General features: G+C 38.8%; 1 protein-coding gene across 1 annotated transcript in view; it reads left to right on the top strand.

The window, feature by feature from the left end:
- Window positions 1–12,730, top strand: part of LOC136858442 (uncharacterized) — a 257,510-nt gene that overhangs the window by 30,742 nt on the left and 214,038 nt on the right. Inside the window, exon 8 of the mRNA XM_067137987.2 lies at window positions 9,896–10,129. Coding sequence (XP_066994088.2) covers window positions 9,896–10,129 — 234 coding nt within the window. The remainder of the gene's footprint in view (window positions 1–9,895; window positions 10,130–12,730) is intronic.

Genomic DNA, 12,730 nt, shown 5'->3' on the forward strand with positions numbered 1-12,730 from the left:
CAGTTTCAGCTAAGCAAAACCAAGAATTAATTTGCTGGAGAAGCAGTTTAGAAATACACAGGTCTTTAATTATAGAGATAACAAGCACCTTGGCAAGAAGGAAAAGATAATCGACACCATGTTTAAGAAATACCAGGTGAAATCTTCTAATGGAATGAGGTACAGCAATGAATTCGTTTTAGAGAATTTATCGTTGAGAATAAAATCACTGAAAAGATTCCGTCATTGTTGGCAACATAACTTCTTGCCTCTGCCCTCAGAAAGTCACTTGAGAAAACTTTATAAAGGGCTTAAGTGCCCTTATTGAGTTAATACACATAGCTAGAGGCACCTGTTTTTTCAAAATGCAAAATCGCAAAATTTTTTGCAAAATTTCACAAATTCAGCTCGAAACACGAAACCTTAAAATAATCGCAAAATAATCCACGAAATTATGTGGATTCACTATTTGATCTTGAGGCATAATGAAAGGTGATTTAGAAAATGATGAATGCTCTCGTCTAATGAAGCAAATTCCCATCGTATGAGAACTTTCAACTAGTGTTTAGGGATCCAGTTGGTAGTTCATGTAGAGCAAAGAAAGATATTGACATGACTGCCATTCTTCTTTCCTTGAAATCAGAACATGCGCATTTTGTGGAAGCTACAGTGAAGGCTTTATGGATCCCAGTGTTAATAGTGAGCGCTTATTTTCAACGTTTTGTAATCCAATTTGATAGGAGAATGACTCTGACTCGCAGTAATATCGAATTCATAATATCTGTTTTTTTCAGACTAATGTGTGAATTATGTATGTAGGATAGGCTCCACTTGTTAAAGTGGCAAGATAATTTTTTTCCAAGTATCCTTGCTTTGATATATGTAATACGGTTTCTCAGCAGAAGAACGACTCTCGTGTTCCTTGTACATATATATAATATCTTTTACTGCAAATATGCTATCAAGTATCTTTTGGTTTTCTTTTTATTACTGTAAAGTGGAAATAAGAATTTAGTGAAATAATTGACAAAATAAAATATAAATAGCAAAAAAATGTACTGAGAAGACATATATTCAATGATGAGATTAGTCAAAAAAATTTGCCACAAATACGTTCAATCAATTTTCAGTCACTACTGATTTGCATTTAGGGCAGTCGCCCAGGTGGCAGATTCCCTATTTGTTGTTTCCCTATCCTTTTCTTAAATGATTGCAAAGAAATTGGAAATTGAACATCTCCCTTGGTAAGTTATTCCAATCCCTAACTCCCCTTCCTATAAATGAATATTTGCCCCAATTAGTCCTCTTGAATTCCAACTTTATCTTCATATTGTGATCTTTCCTACTTTTAAAGACACCATCCAAACTTATTCGTCTACTGATGTCCTCCCACGCCATCTCTCCACTGACAGCTCAGAACATACCTCTTAGTCGAGCAGCTCGTCTCCTTTCTACCAAGTCTTCCCAGTCCAAACTTTGCAACATTTTAGTAATGCTACTCTTTTAGCGAAAATTGCCCAGAACAAATCGAGCTGCTTTTGGATTTTTTTTCCGGTTCCTGAACCAAGTAATTCTGGTAAGGGTCCCATACACTGGAACCATACTCTAGTTGGGGTCTCACCAGAGACAAATATGCTCTCTCCTTTACATCCTTACTACAACCCCTAAATACTCTCATAACCATGTGCAGAGATCTGTACCCTTTATTTACAATCCCATTTATGTGATTACCCCAATGAAGATCTTTCCTTATATTAATACCTAGATATTTACAATGATCCCCAAAGGGAACTTTCACCCCATCAACGCAGTAATTAAAACTGAGAGGACTTTTCCTACTTGTGAAACTCACAACCTGACTTTTATCTCCGTTTATCATCATGCCATTGCCCACTGTCCATCTCGCAACATTACCAAGGTTATTTTGCAGTTGCTCACAATCTTGTAACTTATTTATTACTCTGTACAGAATAGCATCATCTGTGAAAAGCCTTATCTCTGATTCAACTTCTTTACACATATCATTGATATATATAAGAAAACATAAAGGTCCAATAATACTGCCTTGAGGAATTCCCCTCTTAATTTTTACAGGGACAGATAAAGCTTCACCTACTCTAATTCTCTGAGTTCTATTAGAAACAGAGCGACCCATTCAGTCACTCTTTTGTCAAGTCCAATTGCAGTCATTTTTGCCAGTAGTCTCCCATGATCTACCCTATCAAATGCCTTAGACAGGTCAAGCTTGATACAGTCTAAATGACCTCCTGAATCCAGGATATCTGCTATATCTTGCTCGAATCCTACAAGTTGGGCTTCAGTGGAATAACCTTTCTTAAACCCAAACTGCCTTCTATCAAACCAGTTACTAATTTTGCAAACATGTCTAATAAAATCAGAAAGAATGCTTTCCCAAAGCTGACATACAATGCATGTCAAACTGACTGGCCTGTAATTTTCAGCTTTATGTCTATCACTCTTTCCTTTGTTTACAGGGGCTACTATAGTAACTCTCCATTCATTTGGTAAAGTTCCTTCATGCAATCAATAATCAAATATGTACTTCAGATATGGTACTATATCCCAACTCATTGTCTTTAGTATATCCCCCTAAACCTTATAAATTCCAGCTGCTTTTCTAGTTTTCAACTTTTGTATCTTACTGTAAATGTCATTCCTGTCATAGGTAAATTTTAATACTTCTTTAGTATTAGTCAACTCCTCTATCTGGACATTATCCTTGTAACCAACAATCTCTACATATTGCTGGCTAAATACTTCTGCCTTTTGAAGATCCTCGCATACACAGTCCCCCTGTTCATTAATTATTCCTGGAATGTCCTTCTTGGAACCTGTTTCTGCCTTAAAGTACCTATACATACTCTTCCATTTGTCACTAAGATTAGTATGGCCACCAATTATGTTTGCCATCATGTTATCCTTAGCTGACTTCTTTGCTAGATTCAATTTCCTAGTAAGTTCCTTCAATTTCTCCTTACTTCCACAGCCATGTCTAACTCTATTTCTTTCCAACCTGCACCTCCTTCTTAGTCTCTTTACTTCCCTGTTATAATATTGTGGATCTTTACCATTCTTTACCACCTTTAAAGGTACAAACCTATTTTCACATTCTTCAACAATTGCTTTAAACCCATCCCAGAGTCTGTTTACATTTTTATTTACCATTTTCCAACGATCATAGTTACTTACTAAAAACTCCCTCATGCCTGTTTTATCAGCCATATGGTACTGCCTAACAGTCCTAATTTTAATCTCTTCCTTTCTTTCACATTTATTTTTAATTACCACAAAAACAGATTCGTGATCACTAATACCATCTATTAGTTGTGTTTTTCTATATAGCTCATCTGGTTTTACCAGCACCACATCCAGAATATTCTTCCCTCTAGTTGGTTCCATCACTTTCTGAATCAGGTGCCCTTCCCATATTAACTTATTTGCCATTTGTTGTTCATGCTTCCTGTCGTTCGCATTACCTTCCCAATTGACATTTAGTAAATTGAGATCACCCGCTACAATCACGTTCCTTTCCTTATCGTTTCCCACATAGCTGATTATCTTATCAAATAATTCTGAATCAGCATCTGCGCTACCCTTTCCTGGTCTGTACACTCTGAGGACATCAAGCTGTCTGTTATCTTTAGAGATGAGCCTTACACCCAGAATTTCATGTTTTTCATCCTTAACTTTACAGCATAAATGCTATTTAAGATTTTCTTAAGGGCAAAAACAGTGATAATTCACATTATAGTGTTTTTTTGGTGAAGTTAAGCTAAGAGAAGAAATCCAGTTCAGTAGTTTTTCCCATAACGTAGATGGATTAGTTGATTTAGATGAACACACACCAGACCTCCAGAAGAACTTGCTTGCAAATCATGCACTAGTGTTCATGTTCGTACCTTTTATGCATATTTGGGTGCAACCCTTCACTGTTTATGCAAGCAGAAATGCTACTCTAGGAGACATTCTCGCAAAAATTGCAATACAGGTGATTTTGCACTTAGAAGAGGCTGGATCTTTACTTATGATGGTAGTCAGACGAATAAAAAGGCCTGGAAATTGTTATGAGTCAGTGGCAAGACAAGTTCTCTCCAACTTCACATCCTTAATCCTGCAGATGTTAAGAGAGAGATCTGGGCTTTCTCAGACTTCGTGCATGTGTTGAAGTGCATTAGAAACCACTTTCATGATAAAGTGGTACTTCACTATAACGACAAAGTCATTAATTTCAATTTTTATAGAGAACTGTTCAAAAAAGATCTCTCAGGATATGCTGGGCTTAGAGCCTGCCCCAAGCTGGCAGTTGCTTATGTAGATCAATCATCATTCCAGAGAATGAATGCTAGGCTTGCCTTTCAACTTTTTAGTGACACTGTTGTCAAAGGTATGGAATTTCATTGAGAAATGGGACTGGCAGGATTAGAAAGTAATGAGGACACTAAGACATGTACCAGTGTTACAAATATTGTTGCTGATGCACTAAATGCATTCATCCCTTCTCAGGCTCTTCATAGAGGTTTGCGTTCTCATACAGATGTTGTTAATTTTCTTCAGATTGTGAGATCTACTAATAACACCTTTGCCCCCAACAGAACCATGGAATCACTGATGGTAACCCTATAGAGTACTTTGGAAATTTGTGAATGGCTTTGGGAATGAGGTTATAAGTATGTGTTAACAAGAAAGCTCACCCAGGATCCCTTGGAATGGCACTTCGAAATTATGCATTCTTTTGGTTCAGATGATCATCCATCGACAATAGATTCCCTTCATTTTCATCTACTTCAATCTATCTACGTGCCTATAAAGCAGGCTTTAAATGTTGGAGGAAATTGCGAACCTAATTGGGATCTGATCTTGACCTTGTATGTTAATCAGATGTGTATGTTAGCCAGAAATGTGGAAACGCATATCAAGACAGTGAAAGAATCAGTGGAAACTTCCATTAAGCAAAAATTTGTGGTTCAAGATGCAGTAAATACCGAAGGCTGGGAAAACTCTGTACCTGAATTTTATAGCACCATTAGAAACTCTTTGAGAAGTGTTTACTGTACCATTTGGCTGGGTATGTTGTTAATTACTCTTCTAAATTTATTACATGTTTGTTCTGTGTCCATTCTCTACATGAGAATAATCAAAGTAATTTTTCAATTCTCACCGAAATAACATACTATGGTTCAAGCAACAATGAAGTGTTTTTAACACGCCTTTGAAAAGTGTATGCAACATACTTTACCAGGCCGAGCAAGTAGTGAATGGAAAACTGAACTCAAAATTGATGTGGGGCGAAATTTTTTTGAGTGTATCGATTCCATTAATCCTTCAGGAGCTGGCTGTTGTCTTCAACATGTTATCGATTTAATCTCCAGACTTGTTTATCAGTATCTGAAGTGCCAATTTTTCTTCAGAACAAAGGAAAACCTGTGAGATTTACAATCTCGAACATCTGCCAAATCTTCACGCAAGCTTTTGGAAGTCCAGTAACCAACAAATTGAGTTGGTAAGTAGAGTATTACCTTTAAATAGTTCATGGGTGTTTGTTTTAGTATGGTGGGAGTTATGTGCTGTTTATCTGTATATGTACATTCTGCTAATCCGTGTTTTCCACAACGTGATGAAGGCCATAGCTCTTATTTCCATGTATGATATTTTTGCATTGCATTGTTTGCCATGGTATTTTAATTGTAATCTCTGATTGTTTTTTAAAAGACAGTGTATATCCTTATCAGTTATGGAGTAATATGCTTCCTCAGACATCATTCCTAAGACCAGCTGATCGGTACTGTGGAGCTTGCCCACTCTAATGCTGCCTGGTGGTGTGCGCTTGAACTCGAGGAGTCCTCACACTTTTTATTAAACTTGTCATGGTAATAGTGTACTAGCATCACTCTTACCTAGGTCATTTTCATATCATCTGACTTAAAGGGCAGCCTGCGACAGAATAATGAAAGTAGTGAACTTATTTTAGCTCACACTAGAAGATTTAATACAGTGCTAACACCGTATCTCACCAGAGTTGGATATGGGCTTCCTATGCTACTAATGAAAATACACTAGTATGAATACATTTATGAACACCCAGTATACATTTTCCAATAAGAGCAGGTTTCATAGCACAGAGTTGTCTGTATAATGGGCACACTCTTTGTAATTGGAACATACTGCAACTGTTTATAACCGTGTGACTGAGACCCTTATACAAGGTTGGTTCACAATGCAGAATGTAGTTTGGTGTGGGATCTGCTGTGTCTGAATCAGAGTGCATATATTTAAGTGTTTCAGTCCCATTGGCAGCAAACAGTTATTGTGCAATTAAGTGACTTTGAGTTGGGGTTGTGTAAGTCCAGTTGGGTATTACACAGAATTTCATCTGTGGGTTGTGATAGTTCAGTGGTCCGTTACAGGTGGAGACAATGGGGGATAGGATTTTCTCACAGTGGACTTGCTGTAGCAGTGTCAACTGAAAGAACTGATGAGCACTTGGACACAGGGTTTATTAGGATGTGCTCACTGACAGGACTTCGACCTCTGGTGCAATTGGCCCACCTAGCCACCCATGTCTCCACATGAGCAAAACAGTATTTTTGAAGGTAGGTTTATGTTCCTGTATTCCTCTGGCATGTTTAGCTTTGACACTTGCTCATCACTAGGAATGTTTCTGATGTCAGGAGAGCATGCATTGAAGAAGCAAATGGAGGGTTTGTTGTATTTAGTGATGAGAGTTGTTACTCTCTTGGACAAAGCGACAGTTGTACTCATGTCTGTAAATGAGCAAGTGAGTGCAGAAAGTATGTATTTGCACCTGCCATTCAGGACCCATACCTAGAATTGGGATATAGGAGACTATAAGCTACATGTTCCAATTGCCTTTGTATTAATTCAGGAGACCACAAAGAGTGCTACATACTTTGATATGGTCAGTCCTGTCCTGTGAGCATATCTGGACAACACTTTCTGGGAATCAGTGTTCTGGCAGGATAATGTGTAACCCCACGCTGCAAGGGTTGCATAGGTATACTCCTGTTCTATATGGAATACTATGGTATACTCCTTCTCTGAGCTGCTAGATATCCAGACTTGCAGCCATATTGAACATGTTTAGGGCTTGATAGGAAGGTTCCTGAGCTCCAACCTGGCTTCAGCAATGATAAGTGCTCAGCTACACTGAGATGTACAGTTAGCATGGGACACCTTACCCCAGATAGTCAATATTTTTGTGATAGGTTACCTGCCATATTGACTACATGTATAACTGCTCAGGCTGGTCACACATATTATTAAGGTGTCTACTGTGTGTGTTTTACCACCCTGTATTAAACGTTCTGGATTGTCCAAGGGCTCCATGTTTTGATCAACACCACATACCATCACCTTTTTGTGTACCAAGTTTGGGACAGATACATGAATTCTTAACTGGAATTCTTACTCGGTATTCTTCAATGCATTTTCATTAGTGCATTAGTGGGAATATTTTGTCCTCTATAATTTTTGTAGGTTAGTCTAATAGAAATGTTTAGCTGCGTGTTGGCCATAATTGTTAAAGCATGAAGTCCATATTGCCTGTCACCTTTTTTATCTGGTTTGAGTATCATTGATCGAAAAAAATATCACAATTAGAATATTGTCTGGCAGAGTAGGAGAGGTGGTGGTATATAATTTCTGATCACCAGATTGCATGCCAAAAGCCTGGATTCAGTTCCAAACCTCTCTGCAGTGAGGCCATATGATGTTGTTGATTGTGGTTCATGCATCAAATGGGATTGTTAAGCCTTCAACAGACCCCTTGCTGCTATTCAACAGAAGTAGGTAATGTGCTGGCACCAAGTTTCACCCTCTCACTTCTTACTATCATGTATTATCACATTCATTTCATTCCATTAACTGCTCGGATGAGATTGACGTTGTGAAGGGCTTTTGGTCGTAAAACCTCGCTACAAAGATTAATCTCCCTTCATACCCAACCCCATAGAGAAACGGGACAAAGATTGGACAACAAACAGTGTAATAGAACTGTTTGGCAGAAGATATGTGATTCTTGCATCCCATTTGTTCTGCTATATTGTGTTGGCTACTGAATGCATGATTCGAAGCAGTGTATCGATTCATTCAAGTGTCAGAGTGAATCGATTCACAGGAACGGCGAGCTCATGGCACACGATTCAGCTTACTCCCAGCAGACAGTGCTGAGTGGAGCACTCACTGGATGTTGACGGGGAGCCGAGCTTCTGCTGCAACGAGACATTGAGTCATGGCACATCGAAAGAATCGTGAACGAACGCGGCTCAGTGAGACACATGATACACACGGCTCCTTATCGGCTCACTGGACACGCGGAGAGCCGAGCTTCCGCTGCATCGAGACATACAGTGAGCCATGGCACATGGAAAGAATCGTGAACGAGCCGGCTCAGTGAGACACAAGATACGCACGGCTCCTTATCGGCTCACTGCAGCCAGACATGCAGTGAGCCACGCTACACTGAAACAATCGTATGCTATAATGGACTCTCGAGCTCAGCTCATTTAAAAATAATACCCATTTGCATTCACTGTCCTCTTCTTACAGGGAGGTTTAAATAATAGATGGATTTATTTGCAGTGTTAAAAAGGTAGTCACAACATAATTCTGAAGTAGGTAGTAAGTAGGTAAGCTATTAGGTTATACTATTTATTAGTTTAATGAATCTTAGTATTATAACTTGATTGACATTTGACAATTAAACTCGACTCTAGCCTGCCCTATGACTATGAGTCATGCTCATGACCACTCAAAAGTACCTGTTTTATACTGGGAAGAACGGCTCAGTATTTTCTCGGTTCATATGTCACATAGTTGCACAAGACTTCAATCATATGTGGACAGACGCAATAACAGTATGTTGAATCAGAAAACCAGCGGGCTACTGTATATCTCGGGTAGCCTATACAAAATATGACGATTTTAAAAAGTCCTCATCTGATAGAAAAATACATATTTTCAAAAATGACTGAGCGAGTTGTCGTGCGGTTAATATCGCGTGGCTATGCGCTTGCATTCGGGGGATGGTGGGTTCGAATCCCACCGTCGGCAGCTGTTAAGATGGTTTTCCGTAGTTTCCCCATTTTTACACCAGGAAATGCTGGGACTGTACCTTAATTCAGGCCATGGCTGCTACCTTCCTAATCCTAACCTTTCCCACCCTGCGTCGCCGGAAACCTTCGATATATTAAAGTAACTAGCATTTTTTCTAAGAAAGGAGTTCATAGTATGAAGACCAGATGGCAGCTGCGAGCACTGAATGCTGTTGGTGCTGTCTCAGCACATACTACACAGATGCAGTAGGAGCGGTGACCAATGAGCCGTGAACCGGATCACTGTATCGATTCAGTAACGTGAACGGAATCAAATTAATCGATTCAGTAAAATGAATCGAATGTCCCATCACTACTGCTATACCACTGTACCTTAAGCCATTTCAGCATTAACTCAATGCATGAAAATCAGACCTAACTGACAGATAGGTGTCAGATATAAAAAGTAATCGGATATTATATACCTTGGTTCTACCGTATTGTGCTAGTAATCACCAACATTTTAATTATTTTTGTCTGGAATTTGTATACATAGTGTATATTGCATTCATATTTTATGAAGTTCTAGATACATTAATTCAGTTGGCTTTCATTTGAATACCAATGTTGCTGTGAGCTATTTGGATAGAAACTTTATAAAATGTTCATTTGTGCATTCATTTTAAGTTCTGATTGTTCTTTTTATGTATATTGAACCGTAGGGAGCAGTTCCAGTAACTTCTGTCCTACCTCTAGTGTGGACTTTTGTAAATTGTACTCTAAGCAGATAAAATGACTTACCTCATCAGTGTAGATTATTACATAAAAGTTGCTTTTTGGTTCAGGTGTACGGCTTGTACCTTGTCAAACTTGCAATCGCAGTTGTCCTGGCTGGAGGAGTTCAGAAAGTTGATACATCTGGCTGTCGAGTGAGAGGAGAATCTCACCTCCTTCTTGTTGGAGATCCAGGAACTGGGAAGTCCCATCTTTTGAGATTTGCATCTAAATTATGTCCTCGTTCGGTTTTGACCACAGGTGTTGGTACTACGTCTGCTGGTCTTACTGTCAGTGCAGTTAAGGTAAGTTTCTGATAAGTAGATATAAATTATCTTGATACTCTTTGATTCATTTAGATATTAATACTTGATATTAATAATCTTGTCTTGAAATATTTAGAAATGTAAAGGATGTTGTGTGTGCTATGTGTAGCAAAACATTGGAAAGGTATCCAAATGTGTAAATTATGTCAGGTATGGTTGCATGTGGACTGTGAAAATAACCTAATTGAAAAGGATAACTATTTGTATTACAAATGTAGGAACGATTTTAAACAAAGCTAATGGCATAGCGAGTGACTTCCATAGCGAGAAATATGTTATTGGACCTTTGATAGGGGGCATTTGTAATCAAATTGTTATTATTGCAGCAATAAAAACTGTTATCAATGACTTAGAAAAGGAAACTGAAGAATTGAAGTCTTCGGAAACAGGAAGATGGAATGATTGTGATTTTTGTGCACCAAAAGTTTGGTCGTGTGCTCTGCGTGACGCCTGAAAAGGACAAAGTTGAGACAAGAAATAGCTTTGAATGTCTAGTAGATATAAATTAATACCTTCCAATTGAGTCAAATGAAGAATAAGCTGTTCATCTCATGCACCGAAAAAACACACAGATTTAGTCGAAGGTTAGCCCTAACCTTACTTCACAGGCATGTACAAGGCAAGACAGTGCTCAGAAGGATATGGTTATCCTAGCTGACAGTCATGGTAGAAACTTGGTGCATTGTATTAGTGACAGGCTAGAAGATAACTGTTTTTTATATTTTATATTTTTATATTTATTTCGTCAAGGGCACCTGAGCCGTGACTCAAATAGGTGCAGTACATATCTGATATACATGTAGCAAAATTAGGAGATAACACAGAATCTGAAGTACACTGATGTTTTACATGAGAATAGACAGAAAGTAGAGGTGCAATAGATTTGTAACATACAAGTTACATAGTCAAGGTAACTCAGATGTACTTATAGACATGATATAGGCTTTTGGGCTTATGCTGTGTCAAGAAAATAAGGTAAAATTCTTTACATTTCGCAATGATCTTTGCTCTGCGTCATCAGAAGAAAATCTCGACTGTCCATAAGAAAGGCTTCTTAAACAATGAGCTTTGAATTTGGATGTTATAATAGAAGTGGAAATGGTACATTCATTAGTCACCAGATGGCTCCCCGGACGCGGTACAGCACTAGCGTTCGAAGCGGAAGCTGACGGAACCATCAGACTCAGTCAGAAGGTCACGTAACATAACATGTGTAGGTAACATATGACTTTGACAGGTGTATGATATTCACAATCCCGGAACGAAACATCTGGCGATGAGGAATGCACAAATTTGGAAAATACCAAACGAAATAACAATAGTGAAGGGAGAGAAAAGGGAACTACCTATGTAAATCCTTAATGACTGGCAACCAGGTATTACTTAACTAATAGCCAGTGTCCCTGTTGAAATTGTTAGGATTTCTACATATTTTCATACCTTCCCGTAAAATCCTGGACCTGTAGTATCTAGTGTGGGTAAAAGCTCGAGCATCTTGGAACATGACATCATGACCCGACGATAGAATGTGCTCAGCTATTGCCGATTTTGTCTAGCTGGTTGAGACGAATATTACGTTCATGTTCCTTGATACGGGTACCAATGGACCAGCATGTTTGGACCAGTATATACCTTACCGCAAGTACAGGGAAATTCGTATACCCCAAGATGTAAAAGTGGGGACAAATTGTCCTTGGTTTTACCCAGACTGTGAGCAATTTTAGTCACGGTGTCAAACACTGTTTTTATATTTTGCTTTCGGAGGACCTTGGCAATTCAATCTGCGGTGTTGTGAATGTAAGGCAAGTAGGCAGTTCTCTTCACTTCTTCTGTGAGCTTTGCTTGATCATTTCTCTGGGATGCAGGGCTCTATGAATCTGCAAATCACTGTAACCATTACCCTTGAATGTGACTTTGAGCGTGTCCGTCTCCACCTGGATATTTGATGGCTCACAAATTCATCTCGCCGTCTTGGTGAGTATTGTGAGAATGCCTTGTTTTTGTGCTGGATGAAGATAGCAATTTGTGTGGATAGGCTTATGATAGATGGTATGTCCTAAGGAGCCGTCCACTTTCTTTTTTACTAGAACATCCAAGAAAGGAAGGCATCCGTCTGACTCCATCTCCATAGTGAATTTAATTGAATGTTGCTGATTTAGGTGGTTTAGAAGTAGATGAAGTTTCTCAGGATCTTCTGTCCAGACCACAAATGTATCATCAACATACCTCCACCATATAATCGGTTTAACAGGCGCCGAAGCATTGGCCTTCCCTTTAAAGTGGCTCCATAAAGAAATTAGCCACTACGGCCGAAAGTGGACTTCCCATAGCCACTCCGTCCGTCTGTTCGTAAAAATTCCCACCCCACAAGAAATAGCTGAAAGTCATGCAGTGGTAAAATAGCTTAGTAATGTCCTCAGGGAACAGGTGTTAAATGAGAGACATCACCGAGTCAATCGGCACTTTAGTGAACAAGGACTCCACATTGAAACTCACCAAAAGTGCATTAGGTTGAAGGGTTATGGTTGACAGCTTGTTGCTGACCAGATGTTCTTAGCATCTTACGTAAATATTTTGTAA

This window comes from Anabrus simplex, chromosome 1 (assembly GCF_040414725.1).
Source record: "Anabrus simplex isolate iqAnaSimp1 chromosome 1, ASM4041472v1, whole genome shotgun sequence".
Classification (NCBI taxonomy): Eukaryota; Metazoa; Arthropoda; class Insecta; order Orthoptera; family Tettigoniidae; genus Anabrus; species Anabrus simplex.